At 39.5% G+C, this 19,293-nt stretch overlaps 1 protein-coding gene and 1 pseudogene across 1 annotated transcript; both read right to left on the reverse strand.

Annotated features, from left to right (window-relative positions):
• Positions 1-3,106: 3,106 nt before the first annotated feature.
• Positions 3,107-13,656, reverse strand: LOC127373996 (protocadherin alpha-C2-like; annotated as a pseudogene).
• A 1,021-nt stretch (positions 13,657-14,677) lies between these two features.
• LOC127375120 (protocadherin alpha-C2-like) lies at positions 14,678-19,293 on the reverse strand. The gene has a single exon (XM_051420955.1). It carries the CDS (start codon positions 17,105-17,107, stop codon positions 14,678-14,680), a length of 2,430 nt encoding a protein of 809 aa, XP_051276915.1. The 5' UTR covers positions 17,108-19,293.

Raw genomic sequence — 19,293 nt, forward strand, 5'->3', positions numbered from 1 at the left:
CTGCCTCTTGCCGCATAGAGGAGCATTACTACACTGCAGCAGCGCGTGGGACAATATTGAATACATTATGGATAAGAAAACATAACGATTGCACTAACGGCAAATAGGAAACAGGAAAGTGACCTATATAGTAAACGCCCCAAATCCATGCACCCCTCCCACATGCTACGACTACGTATTGGTTCTTGAATTAGGCCAATACGTGCGCGTGCTCAATCGCTGCCGCATTCTGCAACACCTCCGCCCATTTCTGTCGTCATCGTTTACACCAATGCTACCATGTTGTCTGAAAGCACCTCATTTCCATTATGAACAGCCCTCGGTAGTCAGGGGTAACGATAATATATATATATATATATTTATTTTTACAAAAAATGCTCATCTGATGTGTGCAAGCTGCAGATGCCGCACTGTGAAGCGGAGTGGGGGCATGTCTGAATATTAAAGTACAGGCAGCTTCAGAGCACACCGCGAGCTCCAGCGAACAGACAGCACGTCGCCATGGCAACGCAGCTCCCGCAGGCGGGTCACTGTCCATGGTGCTGAAAGCAAGCAGAGCCCAGGAAGGAAGGAAGCAGAGGGGGAGGGCTGCAGGAGCTGTGAATGCTGCAGACAAAGAAAGTCAGCTGTATCCACCTGCCCTGATGCTGTTCATTCTTTAAACCATTTACAATACATATTCCCCCTCACAGTCATATCCCTCCCTCATGGTTTATTTACAATAAATATGTTGTAATGCAGATATCAGAGGAATGGCATTTATTTGCAGCCCAGGCAATACTTCTTAAAGAAACACATATAAAATATCACCCTTAAAATCAAAATTTTCTCTTATTATTCAAGAAAATATCCATAGCAAAAGCAGACCCTGGATATATACTAATACATAGGAAACAGTGCAGCTTGATCTATGGTGCACATGTGTTAGCTACTAGGGCCAGCTGGTGACTGTTCTAGTGTTTTGTTCCACATTGGTGCATTGTTGTGTCATGTATTAGTGTGCTAGTCTGCCAGTGGACCAGGGCAGCAGACAACAGGCAGTGTGAGAGTCTCCTCTCACAGTTAAGAGGCGATGAGAAAGTAAATGTTTATCATATTATAAATATAAAATATATAAAATTAACAGTAACATTTTAGGGTGTCTGGGATATTAAATGAATGAAAATGAATGTCAAGCTCTGCCTATGATCTCATCTCTCTGGGGAGATGAGGTCATGTGTGTGCATACACAAACGCAGACAGATGCACTCATTATTCCGCCCTCAGTTAAAAAAGAAATCCTGCAAACATGCAGTGTCTGCAAAACAGACACATAACCAAGCCTACTGAGGATTTTTTGTATTATATTGTAATAAAATATATTTCAGTATTATAACTACACACTCATTATGCTATTTAAACTTTTCTATTTTGTGACCTTTTCATTAGACTTTATTTAGAGTTTCACTTCAGACATACAGTGGTTACTCTTTTCCCCTAAATGTTAACACTGTGTTTCTTTTCAGGATAATGATGGTCATGATGTCCTCACACATGGCGAATGTGCTAGTTGTGATCAGTGAAGACAGCCCAGAAGGAGCACATAGCTGGAGCCAGTTTCCACTGACACCATTCATTAGAAAGGTATTGTCATGGACTTCCTTAAATGATTGCTCAAAAACTCTATTAAACCTAAACTGGACTACAACCCTTGGCCATTACATAGTTTTTGCAATTGCAACCCTTAGTGATCCTCCGTCTGTCAAAAAGAAATAAGTGATTACTAAAAAAAGAAACAATGAAAAAAAGAACTTCAGCTAAAAACGTTTGACTGGATACACGTTTTCCTCCTAACACTATTTACTTTAGCCATGCTTAGTGTTAAAGTTACACTCTTGTGCACTTAGCACCACACTCAGTAAGTGTAATGTTACTGCAATGCCACAATACCATTGGGATTGCGGCAGAGTGTGCCACAGGTTCCACTGACCGTTAGGTGGAAGCAGAAACAGAATTTTCAGCCTATGTGAACATTTGAACTCTTTGATTTTTCGGACTCAAAGAGACCTTTTCAAATAAAGCCAATTGATTATTTTGCTAAATAATAAGTATAGAAAGGTAAAGATAATTACAGTCTGATTGCATTCAGGCAGGTATTTTGTTATTATCATATCATGAATGAAACATTTTAGGATGCATAAGTTAAGTAACGCAGCCCAGTTAAGCAGTCAGATAGCACAGACCAGTAATTCATGTACAATATGCAAAACTCATTACTACATAATATTTTATACATCTCTGTTTGTCTTTATTATTTATGTGTTATAGAACTCACATATGACAAACACTGAATCTTTCATTTTAACAAATACTTACATTCCAGTGGTGGAAAAGTCCTGAATTATTACTTGTGCTCTTGAAGCAGTGTGGAAGACGTGGTTGACTGACTCAATACTCCAATAACTTGAATGCTACTGTATATCATATTATCTGATAGGGTACTAACACAAACATTGCCTGCTATACCGTCAAAGTAAGATTTTCTGATCTTAAATAAAAATGTCTGTCTAGTACAGCAAGGAAGCATCTATATACGCATACAACTTGTCCCTCAGTATTGAAAACCAGGATCTTTTGGCATTTTATATTTACGACACCAGGCTACATGACAGTGTTAGATTTAGAGAATGTGCCACATTAAAGTAAAAGCTGACTTATGACATTTTAGAGTCTTCTCCATGAGTTGATTATACAAGCTTATATTACATTTACATTTTCACAAACTGTACTACAATGCATGCATTCAAGCAGAATACTGTTCCATAAAATTACCCTGACAGGAAAATCACACTGATCATTCTGTTTGTTTCAGAAATTATCGCAATATCTTTTAAAATGGCACATTAAGTGAAGTGAAACTTAAGTTACTTATCTAGCTGACAAGGATGGGACGGGCTTTATAATGAAGTACAGTAGGCCTTTAACTGTCATAACAAATAGATAACATGACTATATCTAGGATATTGACACCAATCTTCTTTAGAAGTAATAAAACGATGCAGCCGTCCCAAAGCTTATACCCGTTATACCTTTAAAAGCTAAAATCAAGAGATCCAGAAGTCCATCATTAAGTTTGTTGTTCTGTTTTCTTTTTGTATTTAATAGATTGTACAGACCAGAATATAGCAGACAGTAAGCTCACATTACACAAGTTACTACATATTGCACCATAAAAGTACCACTGTACAAACGTACTTACTTGTGTTTGCCTGTAAAACATTACAAGGTTATAAGTAATGCAATGTGAGCTGTGCTTAAGAGTTTGACTACACTACAGCATTATTTTAATGTTTCACATACGAATTGGCTCAAATCTGACGGCACAAGAGTTCCACTGTTTTTGTTCACCTTAAACAGTTCAGTATATTAATATTGAAAAAGAAAGGCATATAGATACAGACATATCATATATGTCAGTCATATCTGTATCCATATTTATGTGTTGCATATTATGCAGATACATAGAGTAGTCAGTAATACACATGAGCACAGCTTTCATTGGCTGAAATCAACCACAGCTATGTTGTTTCAATATTGTAAAGTAAACATTAAGTCTTCATGTTCAGTTCTGAGTTTTCAACTTGTTACACGATCTCATAAGACATTGAAATTAAAGAACATCCAGAGTTTGGCTTTAAAAATAAAAAAGTTAAAGTACATGGTCATGTATATTATGTATATACAGTAGTCATAAAGAGATATTATTCAATCCAATCCTCAAACACTCCATCTGTTCACTTGTGTTCAGTTCAACCCCCTAGACTCATATTCTCCAGAAATATCCGACTGAAAATAACATTCAAGCACACTGTACACTTTAAACTGACTAACTTTCTGAATGCACAGAAAGGTCCCAGTGCTGCCAGCTATTTTCCTCTCACCTAATGAGATTACAGATAGTGAACCCTCTCTGAAGATCTTACAGTTTAGGACAAATGTAGTATGCTTTTGAACTTCTTCATTGTTGTCCCATTAAAATGTAGTCTGCTATCTTGTTTTGAAAGGTACTAAACAGTGATGCGTATGAAAATGGATTGCTAAATATCATAAAATATTTAAAGTATTTTGATTGATCCATGCAAAAACAACTGAAAGGCAGATACGTAATAACTAAAGCTTCACTTTGATCTGTTTGATGTACTGGTTAACTTAATCTCTTAGCACTCTCATTCATACACTTAGGCCTAGCTCACATATAAAGCACAACATCAAGTACAAAACATAAAACTACTAAGAGCTACCACATTTATAAAATACTGATCCCCTTTTGTTTCATACTTTAAAATCGCAGGTTGATGCTTTTCTGACATTTACTTAATTGTGCTCTTTCACTTCTTACATAACTTGTATATTATACATCAATGCTGTTATGGAGCAAGACAAAACACAGAGGTCAAAAATGTAATATCCAACATATGTTTCATTTTTAGAGAGGGAAAACAGTCTCTTAAAGGCATTTCAACATTCCTGTGTCCACTCTAATAGTCCATGTTGAGGCTTCTTTAAATATCAATTTTACGTACAGTCTGCTTCTTTGTGAGTATGTCCTCTTGAAATCTTTTTTTGTTTGAAGGTCTTGGAGTGTGGTTGAAGCCATGCAGTCTTATCATGCATATTGAATGGACAAAAAGGCTTTGTTGACTGGTTTTTCGTGTGCTTAAAGAAAGAGAGGGGGAGGATTGTGTCATTGATTAGCCACCATAGTCCATTTGGTGTCATAGCATGATAACTACACATAGTGAGGACTAAGCATCAGACTGAGCAGGGTGGACATGGGTGGGGGTTTATGGGCAGGGGTTTCTCCTTTCCTCTGTGATGCTCCGTCAATCCAGTACACAGCTGAAGATGTGGCCTTATGTGGAACTGCTGCTGCTGGTGGTGGATGCCTGCCAAGGAGACAAGATAATTAGACAAATCTGGAAAAGAACCACAGCACTGACTGGCCAAACTGACATATCTCATGCAGCTGACGTCTGCCACTCAGACAGGGGCTTCAGGCAGAAGACAGAGTGGGTGAAGGGGATCCTTGAACATGTAGTGGTGAGGTGGGCGGGTCTATCAATGAATACCATGCTCCAAGATTATGTGAAGGAGAGTGGTTGCTAGGTAACTGGGTGACTGGTTTCACTTTCCGTCTCTCCTGTACAAAGAATTAGGTCACATTTCACACTACAGCAGACAGAAAATTCAAAAGTGTTATTCTGTGTCTGTGCGGTGAGGAAGTCAGTAACACTAGAATTACAATTTTAACCAGCACAATCATACAGAAACAGCAAAGTCCATTCCCACTTATAAACATTCAAAAATAGGATATGCTCCTAATCTATTAGTGATGGGTCAGTAGGGGATGTACACAAATTAATCATCACATGCACAGTATGCTTTTGAGAACATAGTGATTCAATTAAAGACATATTAATATTGTCTTGACATCTATTAACAGCAAAAGCCAGGTTGTGAAGAAAGCAAAGCCAGCAACATTGTTAGTTGAAGTAAAGGAGTTTTTAGAACTGTGATCAGTGACCTTCAGGTGGAGCAGCATCTTGATGTTTTAGTTTTGTACTTAAAGGTTAATTCTCTATGAGCCTAGGAGGCAGCTGTGTGGTTCAGTAACTGGCTATACTTAAAGCTCACTTTGTTCACTAGTGACTAGGACAGGCTGTTATTAATGTTTTAATATTATTTTATCTTATCTGTAGAACTGACCACAGATAGTCAGACTCAGTATATTATCCATGATGATTATTAATGTCTGTTCCCTGAAGCCAATCAAAATCTTTAAAGCCATATTAGTATGAGGCCTGTCAAACTGTATAAACAAATAAAGGGAGGGGACATAATCCTGAAATACTGACAAAAAGTTTACTGTGGGAGTTAGATTCTTGGACACGTTTTAGGGGGCTTTAGGAATGAGACTGTAATATGTGTAACAGTAATCTAAATGTAAGCATTAAGAGGTTAACACAGGAGATTTGGCAAACTGCATGTGATGTCAGCTCAGTGACCCTTTGCAATTAAAAAATCTCCTTCTCCAAGAAAAATGAAACAATAATCAAAGAAAAATCCACTGAGAACAAAACAAACACAGAAATCATCATTCATTAAAAGGGCATCCGGGGCGGGGGAGTGAGACTCCTGCATACCTCCAGCTGCAGAGTGGACTTCCCTCATTTAGGGTACTTTAGAGTGGGAAGAAAAAAAAACAAGCAATTCAATGGTCAGGTCATTGCAAGCACAGAAATAGGATTATTTGTGTATGTATCCTATGATCACAGAGTTGGTGTGGAGGCACTATGAATGAAATATTATCTTTGACAAGTACCACAGATTAAGCATGGTTAGTATGACCCTTTATAAAAGATAATGCAGCTTGTTACAGTCACATTTTTACATTTAGATATATAATTGTTTGTCCTTCCAGCAGCATACTTACCATCATAGATAGATAGATAGATAGATAGATAGATAGATAGATAGATCAACATTCATGGTATCAACTTACGTTAAATGATCAAATGACACTGACGCTGGAAAACAGTCAGTGGATTCAGCATTATATATATAGATAAGTACTGTCGTCATGCAGAGCACAGAAAAGTGCTGGCATGTTTCCTGACTCTCCTATGCTGCATAGTCTGAGCTCCATCTTTGACTATTCACAGTCCCAGGAGACCTTCACCACACAGGGAGCAGAGCTTATGTGTGCTGAGAAACTGCTGTCAGAACAGAGAAAAACTGGACAAGGCATGCATGTATGTTTGAAGAAAACAGTGGCCATGAATGACAAGAAGATGATCAGATTATTCATCAAAATAATCTTTACTCGCGCAGTTTTACTTTGAAAAATGTCTTGTATGAGCTTTTTGTGTTTGTGTGTCTGTTCGGCTTTAGACTTGATGGTATTTTCATTTGCAGTGAATACAACAACGAAGACACAACCATCCCATTGATATATTAGCCACATACCGATGTAGAAATGAAAGAAGAAGCTTAGAGCAGCAGGATATTTTATGAAGCAGAGGTGTCATTGTTTCTCCCGGTCGGTTGCTATGAACTGTCATTCCACTGGTGTTACTTTGCTGTTTATTCAAATCATAAATTTCACCATTTTCTGGTGGATTTTTTAACATGGTCAGGAGACATTTTCCACTGGTCAAATGATATAGGTGATATTGGGAGTCGGGCTATTAATAATATTTTAGGAGATAGACAGCGACAGACATTTTAAAGGAATTTTGTACAGTTTGATCGAAGTGAAACTTTGTTTTTCCAGTATGTAACGGTAAGCCAATGTGTGAAGACGTCACGTACGCGTGAACATTTAAATCAGTAAGTATACTTAGTGCAAGACACAAACACCGACATCAGAGGTACAGCAAACATTTGTTGTGTGTTATTAAATACTGTGAACAGTACAGTGCTAGTTGAAGATCCCCCCTGACAGTAAAGGGGAGAGAGAGAGAGAGAGAGAGAGAGAGAGAGAGAGAGATGACACACAGCAAAGGGCCACAGGTCAGAGTTGAAAACATGGCCTCTGCAGTGGGTCATCAACCTGATGAGCTATCAGGGCACCCTGGACTTTTATCCTGATTTAGTGATTTTGTTGTTGGTTTTCTCTTTTATCTGCTTTGATACATTAAAAAAATGTATTCATTATTTAATTTAGAAATGTTCTAATACTTTCTATTTGTTTCAAAGGCAGAATGTATTATCGCTATTCTTTTGTTTTGATTGTCTTTTACTTATATCTTATATATCTATGTACTGCAAAACCACAAAATCCCATTGCAATACATCTGTAATGTGGTAAAATCAGCAGACATTTGTACCTGTAGAGTGGAAGGTGCTGAGTCACTAGTGTCAGTCAGTCCTGTGCCTCTTGGTATACTGGACACAATGTATCTGGAGCCCTTTGGCACAGGCTGTCTAACCACCAGCTTTCCTTTCCTGGTCTCTGCTAGAAACAGACTGTACCAGTAGGCATCGTTGGAGACCAGAGTGGAGTCAGCGATGGTGGAGTTCCTCTCACTGATCACACTGTTCCTGCAGGGAGGAGCCACCTTGCTGGGTTTGGGTGTCTGACACTTGAGCACGATGGTGACCAATATGGTGATCAGCAGGAGAAATGACACCGAGCCCAGACCGATGACCAAATACAGGTTCAGGTCTGAAAAGATGTCGTATTCTAGAGGCACCTCAGTCATGTCAGAGTAGGCCTTAACAGCAGTCTCCATTGTGGACAGCTTGATGGTGACTGTGGCAGAGAGAGCAGGGTCCCCGTTGTCCTTGGCAATAACAACCAGTCGCTGGTGGCGTGGATCTCTGTAACTGAACATCCTCATAGTCCGGATCTCTCCGTTGTATTGGTCCAGACTGAACAAGGTGGCATCAGTCACCTGGAGAAACTGGTAGGTAATCCGAGAGTTGTGCACCGAGTCGGTGTCTAAGGCTATCACCTTGGAAACCAGAGAGCCTTTATCGGTTGATCTGGGGATCTTTTCCTCCACCACAGAGCCGTGGGCGCGCCACGGAGAGACAATAACCGGAGCGTTGTCATTCTGATCCACTATGATGATGTGGACCGTCACGTTACTGCTGAGTGGAGGAGAGCCAGAGTCTCTGGCCTCGATGTGGAAAAGAAACTCCTTCTCAATCTCATAGTCAAACGTTTTCAGTGCGTAAAGATTACCGTTCTCTGGATTGATGGAGAACAGCATGGACATGGAGGTGTTGGCTATCTCCTTCTCTAGGATGAAATAAACTAGATACTGGTTTTCATGGAGGTCAGGGTCAAACGCAGTGAGGGAACTGAGCAAGGCCCCAGGTGCGTTATTCTCCATTACACGTATAGTATAAAATGACAGAGGGAACTGTGGAACATTGTCATTAACATCCAGCAGTTCTAACGTCATAGTTTCATTGTCAGATAAAGGAGGAGAACCTCTGTCTGTAACAGTGAACGTGATGTCATATTCAGGAACCTTCTCACGGTCTAATGGCTCTGACACTACTAATTCATAATAGTTATCAGAGGATTCCCTCAGTTTGAAAGGCATATTATCTGGAATATGAAGATCAACCACTCCATTGTCTCCTGAGTCTTTGTCACTGACACTTACTACTGCTATCACTGTGTCTATTGGTTCATTTTCTTTAATCGGACTTTGAAATGATTTAATTGATATTTCTGGATGATTGTCATTCATATCTGTCACCTGTATTGTGAGTTTACACTGTCCAGATAAGGAGTTAGGCCCCTTATCACTTGCAATAACTTCCATTTCGAAAAGCTTAATATTCTCATAATTTATCATCTCTTTCACTCTAATTTCACCATTTTCTGGATTCAGATTAAACACCTGTTGCGTTCTCTCTGATGTATACAAACTATATGAATAAACAATATCAGAATTAGACCCTTCATCTGAATCTGTGGCGTTTAGTTTGATTACTAGACTGCCAATCGGGGAATTTTCCATCACATCTACGACATATTTGTCTTCATTAAATGAAGGGGCGTTGTCGTTCACATCAAGCACGCGAACAACGATGCTGGCTGTACCTGTGCGCGTGGGCACTCCGCCGTCCACTGCAGTCAGTATTAGATTATGAACAGCCTGCTGCTCTCTGTCTAGAGCTTTCTTTAAAATCAAATCTGCAAACTTTGTTCCGTCTCTTCCGGTCTGAATTTCGAGTGCAAAATGTTCACTTGAGCTCAGGTGGTAATCTTTCACAGAATTTGTTCCAACATCTGGGTCTGCAGCATTATTCAATGAGAATCTTTCTCCAACGGGGCTTGATTCAGAGATGTCCAAATGCATCGTTCCTCGTCGAAAATGAGGAGCGTTGTCGTTAATATCCGTTATTTCCACCTCAATATTAAACATTCGTATTGGATTTTCAATCGTAGCGTCTAATTTAAGAAAGCAGGATGTAGTTGTTTTCGAAGGGCAAAGGAACTCTCTGTCTATCCTTTCCAAAATGAACAGCTCTCCTGTGTCTTTGTTGATATCAAGGTATTTTTTATTGGCTACAACGTCGATGCGCATTTTCCTTTTATTCAGAGTCTTCACGTCTAATCCCAAATCAGTTGCCAAATTTGCAACAGCAGATCCTTCCTCCATTTCTTCGGGAACAGAATAATGGGTGACGGAGTATGCCGTGTTTATGATGGCAGAAAGAAAGAGAAATATTGAAACGTACCCTCTGGCGAACAATAATCGGATGTGATGCGCCATCGTACAGATTCCGTATTTAAAGACTTGGAAGTTGCTGAAACGCGGATAACCCGCTCTCTTGGTGAGTGAACAAACGAGACGAGGATCGTACAAGAAAACGCTCCTTCATGTTTAGACGCCCATGGCATAATATTTCTGACTGTCCTTCCTCCAATAAACTATCGCGAGAACGATGACCTCATCAGTGAGCGTGTTTTCTTGGAGAGCAGCGACGAAAGTAGTCTTATGTGTGCCTTTGCAACTGAAAAAAAATGTATGTTGTTTTAGACGAAGGCAGAGCGCGAGTGAATTTTAATCACAGTTTAAGAAGCTGGAAATGTCTTTTGGCGACGTGTTCAACTCTGACTTTTAAAGTGTTATTCCTTGGTTAAGACGTGGAAAACTGAAAACCTGTTAAGTAACATTCACATTCCCTTAATTATATATTTACATTTTATTACGAACGTTTTATTTGTTTGTTTGTTGTCACGCGTCTACACGGTGATTGTAAATGCAAAGAGTTTATATCACGGTATCTTCTTTCTGTAATGTGCGCATTTTTACGCACGGTAGTCTGTGCGTAAAAACAATGCCAAACATGATTAAATAAATGTCTCGGTTTGTGTATCATTAATAATTGCGTCTGAAAGTTAATTTTTACTTAATACAATGTCATTATGCCCACATCTCGTCTAATTTCTCCTCCCACTACCTGATGTATTCTGAAATATCCAGGCTGAAATAACAAAGCAAATCTATTTAGGAGAGTATATATTATTTACCAAATTAGATAATGAAGTTTATGAAATTAGAAAAAAAATAGCTGCCAGTGAGTGTAGTAAGACATCACGTTGTTTATGGCAACAATTACATTTTTACTTGTGTTGCACGGTTAGAGGAGACTACAAATGCTCAAGTTATATTATAAGAACAAGGCCATGACTGCCGTGGTAACTTATGAGTGAACTTGATGGATATTCACTAAGTATATCTGCATGTGTCACAAGTTAAATAGGTGTTTTGTCCCATACCTGCAGGGTGGAAGGTGCTGAGTCACTAGTGTCTGTCAGTCCTGTGCCTCTTGGTATACTGGACACGATGTATCTGGAGCCCTTTGGCACAGGCTGTCTAACCACCAGCTTTCCTTTCCTGGTCTCTGCTAGAAACAGACTGTACCAGTAGGCATCGTTGGAGACCAGAGTGGAGTCTGCGATGGTGGAGTTCCTCTCACTGATCACACTGTTCCTGCAGGGAGGAGCCGCCTTGCTGGGTTTGGGTTTCTGACACTTGAGCACGATGGTGACCAATATGGTGATCAGCAGGAGAAATGACACCGAGCCCAGACCGATGACCAAGTACAGGTTCAGGTCTGAAAAGATGTCGTATTCTAGAGGCACCTCAGTCATGTCAGAGTAGGCCTTAACAACAGTCTCCATTGTGGACAGCTTGATGGTGACTGTAGCAGAGAGAGCAGGGTCCCCGTTGTCCTTGGCAATAACAACCAGTCGCTGGTGACGCGGATCTCTGTAACTGAACATCCTCATAGTTCGGATCTCTCCGTTGTATTGGTCCAGACTGAACAAGGTGGCGTCAGTCACCTGGAGAAACTGGTAGGTAATCCGAGAGTTGTGCACCGAGTCGGTGTCTAAGGCTATCACCTTGGAAACCAGAGAGCCTTTATCGGTGGATCTGGGGATCTTTTCCTCCACCACAGAGCCGTGGGCGCGCCACGGAGAGACAATAACCGGAGCGTTGTCGTTCTGGTCCACTATGATGATGTGGACCGTCACGTTACTGCTGAGTGGAGGAGAGCCAGAGTCTCTGGCCTCAATGTGGAAAAGAAACTCCTTCTCGATCTCATAGTCAAACGTTTTCAGTGCGTAAAGATTACCGTTCTCTGGATTGATGGAGAACAACATGGACATGGAGGTGTTGGCTATCTCCTTCTCTAGGATGAAATAAACTAGATACTGGTTTTCATGGAGGTCAGGGTCAAAGGCAGTCAGGGAACTGAGCAAGGCCCCAGGTGCGTTATTCTCCATTACACGTATAGTATAAAATGACAGTAGGGAACTGTGGAACATTGTCATTAACATCCAGCAGTTCTAACGTCATAGTTTCATTGTCAGATAAAGGAGGAGAACCTCTGTCTGTAACAGTGAACGTGATGTCATATTCAGGAACCTTCTCACGGTCTAGCGGCTCTGACACTACTAATTCATAATAGTTATCAGAGGATTCCCTCAGTTTGAAAGGCATATTATCTGGAATATGAAGATCAACCACTCCATTGTCTCCTGAGTCTTTGTCACTGACACTTACTACTGCTATCACTGTGTCTATTGGTTCATTTTCTTTAATCGGACTTTGAAATGATTTAATTGATATTTCTGGATGATTGTCATTCATATCTGTCACCTGTATTGTGAGTTTACACTGTCCAGATAAGGAGTTAGGCCCCTTATCACTTGCAATAACTTCCATTTCGAAAAGCTTAATATTCTCATAATTTATCATCTCTTTCACTCTAATTTCACCATTTTCTGGATTCAGATTAAACACCTGTTGCGTTCTCTCTGATGTATACAAACTATATGAATAAACAATATCAGAATTAGACCCTTCATCTGAATCTGTGGCGTTTAGTTTGATTACTAGACTGCCAATCGGGGAGTTTTCCATCACATCTACGACATATTTGTCTTCATTAAATGAAGGGGCGTTGTCGTTCACATCAAGCACGCGAACAACGATGCTGGCTGTACCTGTGCGCGTGGGCACTCCGCCGTCCACTGCAGTCAGTATTAGATTATGAACAGCCTGCTGCTCTCTGTCTAGAGCTTTCTTTAAAATCAAATCTGCAAACTTTGACCCGTCTCTTCCGGTCTGAATTTCAATAGAGAAATGTTCACTTGAGCTCAGGTGGTAATCTTTCACAGAATTTGTTCCAACATCTGGGTCTGCAGCATTATTCAATGAGAATCTTTCTCCAACGGGGCTTGATTCAGAGATGTCCAAATGCATCGTTCCTCGTCGAAAATGAGGAGCGTTATCATTAATATCCATAATTTCAACCTCAATATTAAACATTCGTATTGGATTTTCAATCGTAGCGTCCAACTTTAGAAAGCAGTATGTAGTGGTTTTTAAGGGGCACAGCAATTCTCTGTCTATCCTTTCCAAAATGAACAGCTCTCCTGTGTCTTTGTTGATATCAAGGTATTTCTTATTGCCCACAACGTCGATGCGCATTTTCCTTTTATTCAGAGTCTTCACGTCTAATCCCAAATCAGTTGCCAAATTTGCAACAACAGATCCTTCCTCCATTTCTTCGGGAACAGAATAATGGGTGACGGTGTATGCCGTGTTCATGATGGCAGAAAGAAAGAGAAATATTGAAACGTACCCTCTGGCGAACAATAGTCGGATGTGATGCGCCATCGTACAGATTCCGTATTTAAAGACTTGGAAGTTGCTGAAACGCGGATAACCCGCTCTCTTGGTGAGTGAACAAACGAGACGAGGATCGTACAAGAAAACGCTCCTTCATGCTTAGACGCCCATGGCATAATATTTCTGACTGTCCTTCCTCCAATAAACTATCGCGAGAACGATGACCTCATCAGTGAGCGTGTTTTCTTGGAGAGCAGCGACGAAAGTAGTCTTATGTGTGCCTTTGCAACTGAAAAAAAAAATGATGTTGTTTTAGACGAAGGCAGAGCGCGAGTGAATTTTAATCACAGTTTAAGAAGCTGGAAATGTCTTTTGGCGACGTGTTCAACTCTGACTTTTAAAGTGTTATTCCTTGGTTAAGACGTGGAAAACTGAAAACCTGTTAAGTAACATTCACATTCCCTTAATTATATATTTACATTTTATTACGAACGTTTTATTTGTTTGTTTGTTGTCACGCGTCTACACGGTGATTGTAAATGCAAAGAGTTTATATCACGGTATCTTCTTTCTGTAATGTGCGCATTTTTACGCACGGTAGTCTGTGCGTAAAAACAATGCCAAACGTGATTAAATAAATGTCTCGGTTTGTGTATCATTAATAATTGCGTCTGAAAGTTAATTTTTACTTAATACAATTTCATTATGCCTCCATCTCGTCTAATTTAATCTCCCACTACCTAATGTATGCTGAAATATCCAGGCTGAAATAACAAAGAAAAGGAGAGTATATATTATTTACCAAATTAGATAATGAAGTTTATGAAATTAGAAAAAAAAATAGCTGCCAGTGAGTGTAGTAAGACATCACATTGTTTATGGCAACAATTACATTTTTACTTGTGTTGCACGGTTAGAGGAGACTACAAATGCTCAAGTTATATCATAAGAACAAGGCCATGACTGCCGTGGTAACTTATGAGTGAACTTGACGAATAATCACTAAGTATATCTGCATGTGTCACAAGTTAAATAGGTGTTTTGTCCCATACCTGCAGGGTGGAAGCTGCTGAGTCACTAGTGTCAGTCAGTCCTGTGCCTCTTGGTATACTGGACACGATGTATCTGGAGCCCTTTGGCACAGGCTGTCTAACCACCAGCTTTCCTTTCCTGGTCTCTGCTAGAAACAGACTGTACCAGTAGGCATCGTTGGAGACCAGAGTGGAGTCTGCGATTGTGGAGTTCCTCTCACTGATCACACTGTTCCTGCAGGGAGGAGCCGCCTTGCTGGGTTTGGGTTTCTGACACTTGAGCACGATGGTGACCAATATGGTGATCAGCAGGAGAAATGACACCGAGCCCAGACCGATGACCAAATACAGGTTCAGGTCTGAAAAGATGTCGTATTCTAGAGGCACCTCAGTCATGTCAGAGTAGGCCTTAACAGCAGTCTCCACTGTGGACAGCTTGATGGTGACTGTGGCAGAGAGAGCAGGGTCCCCGTTGTCCTTGGCAATAACAACCAGTCGCTGGTGACGCGGATCTCTGTAACTGAACATCCTCATAGTCCGGATCTCTCCGTTGTATTGGTCCAGACTGAACAAAGTGGCGTCAGTCACCTGGAGAAACTGGTAGGTAATCCGAGAGTTGTGCACCGAGTCGGTGTCTAAGGCTATCACCTTGGAAACAAGAGAGCCTTTATCTGTGGATCTGGGGATCTTTTCCTCCACCAAAGAGCCGTGTGCGCGCCACGGAGAGACAATAACTGGAGCGTTGTCGTTCTGATCCACTATGATGATGTGGACCGTCACGTTACTGCTGAGTGGAGGAGAGCCAGAGTCTCTGGCCTCGATGTGGAAAAGAAACTCCTTCTCAATCTCATAGTCAAACGTTTTCAGTGCGTAAAGATTACCGTTCTCTGGATTGATGGAGAACAGCATGGACATGGAGGTGTTGGCTATCTCCTTCTCTAGGATGAAATAAACTAGATACTGGTTTTCATGGAGGTCAGGGTCAAACGCAGTCAGGGAACTGAGCAAGGCCCCAGGTGCGTTATTCTCCATCACACGTATAGTATAAAATGACAGTGGGAACTGTGGAACATTGTCATTAACATCCAGCAGTTCTAACGTCATAGTTTCATTGTCAGATAAAGGAGGAGAACCTCTGTCTGTAACAGTGAACGTGATGTCATATTCTGGGACCTTCTCACGGTCTAAAGGCTCTGACACTATTAATTCATAATAGTTATCAGAGGATTCCCTCAGTTTGAAAGGCATATTATCTGGAATATGAAGATCAACCACTCCATTGTCTCCTGAGTCTTTGTCACTGACACTTACTACTGCTATCACTGTGTCTATTGGTTCATTTTCTTTAATCGGACTTTGAAATGATTTAATTGATATTTCTGGATGATTGTCATTCATATCTGTCACCTGTATTGTGAGTTTACACTGTCCAGATAAGGAGTTAGGCCCCTTATCACTTGCAATAACTTCCATTTCAAAAAGCTTAATATCCTCATAATTTATCATCTCTTTCACTCTAATTTCACCATTTTCTGGATTCAGATTAAACACCTGTTGCGTTCTCTCTGATGTATACAAACTATATGAATAAACAATATCAGAATTAGACCCTTCATCTGAATCTGTGGCGTTTAGTTTGATTACTAGACTGCCAATCGGGGAATTTTCCATCACATCTACGACATATTTGTCTTCATTAAATGAAGGGGCGTTGTCGTTCACATCAAGCACGCGAACAACGATGCTGGCTGTACCTGTGCGCGTGGGCACTCCGCCGTCCACTGCAGTCAGTATTAGATTATGAACAGCCTGCTGCTCTCTGTCTAGAGCTTTCTTTAAAATCAAATCTGCAAACTTTGTTCCGTCTCTTCCGGTCTGAATTTCAATAGAGAAATGTTCACTTGAGCTCAGGTGGTAATTTTTCACAGAATTTGTTCCAACATCTGGGTCTGCAGCATTATTCAATGAGAATCTTTCTCCAACGGGGCTTGATTCAGAGATGTCCAAATACATCGTTCCTCGTCGAAAATGGGGAGCGTTGTCGTTAATATCCGTTATTTCCACCTCAATATTAAACATTCGTATTGGATTTTCAATCGTAGCGTCTAATCGGAGAAAGCACGATGTAGTCTTCAAAGGGCATAAAAACTCTCTGTCTATCTTTTCCAAAATGAACAGCTCTCCTGTGTCTTTGTTGATATCAAGATATTTCTTATTGCCCACAACGTCGATGCGCATTTTCCTTTTATTCAGAGTCTTCACGTCTAATCCCAAATCAGTTGCTAAATTTGCAACAACAGATCCTTCCTCCATTTCTTCGGGAACAGAATAATGGGTGACGGTGTATGCCGTGTTCATGATGGCAGAAAGAAAGAGAAATATTGAAACGTACCCTCTCCGGGAATACTGTCGAAGTTGACGAGCCATTAATAGAATCCGTATTTAAAGCCTTTGAATGTAATGTTGTAGCAGAAAAAAAGAGAAACCGTCCTTTTATTCAATGATCAAAGTCGACGGTCTTAAAAGAAAACGTTTCTTTATGCTGGTATCAGCAGAGGTTTGCGTTGAATATGTCTGCCCGCCCAGCGTCCAATGAATTAACGGGAGAACGATGACTTCACCAGTGAGTACGTTTTTGTGGAGAGCAGCGACGTGAATAGTCCTTCAGGGACCGTAGCACATTGTAAAATATCGGTGGTGTCAAGGTTTCGTTAGACAAAGATAAATAGTGAGTTAAATTTGAAATTTAGTTTAAGGTAAAATTAAAATCATACATTTGGCCTGTTTTTTACTGGTTTATGATCTCAAGTTTTCAAGTTGTTTTCGGGCAACAGCTCCAAGTTTTATTTATTTATTTGTATTGTTTTTAAAAGTATTTAAATTAAATATTATTCAGTTATATTTTAATTTCACACATTCTACATACTATTCTATCATTGCAAATACATGATGTGTTTGACTTTTACGCGCCGATTTGTGTGCGTAAAACCATTCCAAAATGGTAAGCAATTTTTTTTTAAAAAGAAGAAGGTTAGTTATCACGCGTAGGGCTTTATTCTAATCGATTTTCGCGTGAGTTATGTAAGCACATGCAGCACACAGTTGACTCATGACCTATGCAGTATCGAATTTAAGCTTTGCCTACCTACCGTGTGAGAGAAGAACAGATTTATGGAAGGGGCATGAATTGCAAATATGCAGTGATGTATCTAATGTTAGAAGAATTAAGGAGTTAGGTAGCACTTTATTGTAAGGGTACATAAATTATCATGACTTCATGCATGGAAAAGAATGAATTCAGACTTCATTAACTATCAGGAATGTATAAGAATGAACAGTATCTCATGAGTGACTTAATGCAAAAAAAAATACCTTATTTTCAAGAATCATTATTTCTGAGCTAATAAGATATTAATTTATCCTTAATAGGTAGGTCTGCAGTTAAAGAGACAGGCCAAAAAAACGGACTAATCACAGTAGTGCATATGCATTCTGTTGAATTCCAAGTGTTGTAATCATGATTACCTAAGTATTACTTTTCCATGACTTCATCATGTTTATGTAACTTCAAATAAAGTGCTGACCTGGCTCGTCTTTAAAACTGATGAATAACATATTAATGGTGCCATAAAAGTAAAGTTATTAAGCAGTAATGGATTGGTTTGGGAAAATGATACTAAGGTCACTGAATTTGCACAAAATGTACAATAGATCAGAAGTATAAGATCTTTCTATATTTGCTTTATTCACAAAGAAGTAAAAGGTCACTTCAACAGTAATGCCTGGGTAAAATGCCCAAAAGTAGAATATTAAGTTAAATGTATTAAATTTTTTTTTTTTCCTCAGTTGGAATGTATGTACCCCTGCAATTTATTGTCAAATAATTTGTTGTTGTTGTAGTAATAATAATAATAATAATAATAATAATAATAATAATAATAATAATAATAATAATAATAAATGAATCATACATTGTTGATCAGTCTCGAAGACAGACCAGGTCACCACTTTAATTGAGGGCCACAGACATGATGAGGTAATGAAAGATTGCTTCTCAGTTAATCTTGATTACAGCACTTCAAATACAATAAAATACACATGCACTGCTGTAACTGGTCAGTTTTATAGACTTGCATGTGGAGAAGATATTAAAATAATTGATCAATCAGAAATCATAATGATTGAATTAACTTAGTCGTTGTATTAATCAACATATTGTTATTTCATGGAATACTGTTCATTTTCCTGGCAGTTCATGAAGTATAACATGTATGAATTCACCCTTTTTCATACATGAAGCCATGTATGAAGTCATGATAATTCATGTACCCTCACAAAAAAGTGTTACCATGGATGGTGTTGAAATTTAAATGAGATCTGGATGTAAACTTTGCTGCCTGTATGAAGATGGTAGTTTTAAGAGTTTGGTATCTATGGCGTACACATACTTAAAGTGTAGGTCCGGAAAAGAATATGAAGTCAGAATCTTCAATTTTGCAAGGACCAAACGGGAACTGTTAAGACATTCTATGATTCCCACATTTATGTATGGCTATTTTTGATGGATGTGCTTGGGGAATATCTTTGTCAATCAGATATTTAATTGGTATTTT

This window comes from Dicentrarchus labrax, unplaced genomic scaffold (genome assembly GCF_905237075.1).
Source record: "Dicentrarchus labrax unplaced genomic scaffold, dlabrax2021, whole genome shotgun sequence".
Classification (NCBI taxonomy): domain Eukaryota; kingdom Metazoa; phylum Chordata; class Actinopteri; family Moronidae; genus Dicentrarchus; species Dicentrarchus labrax.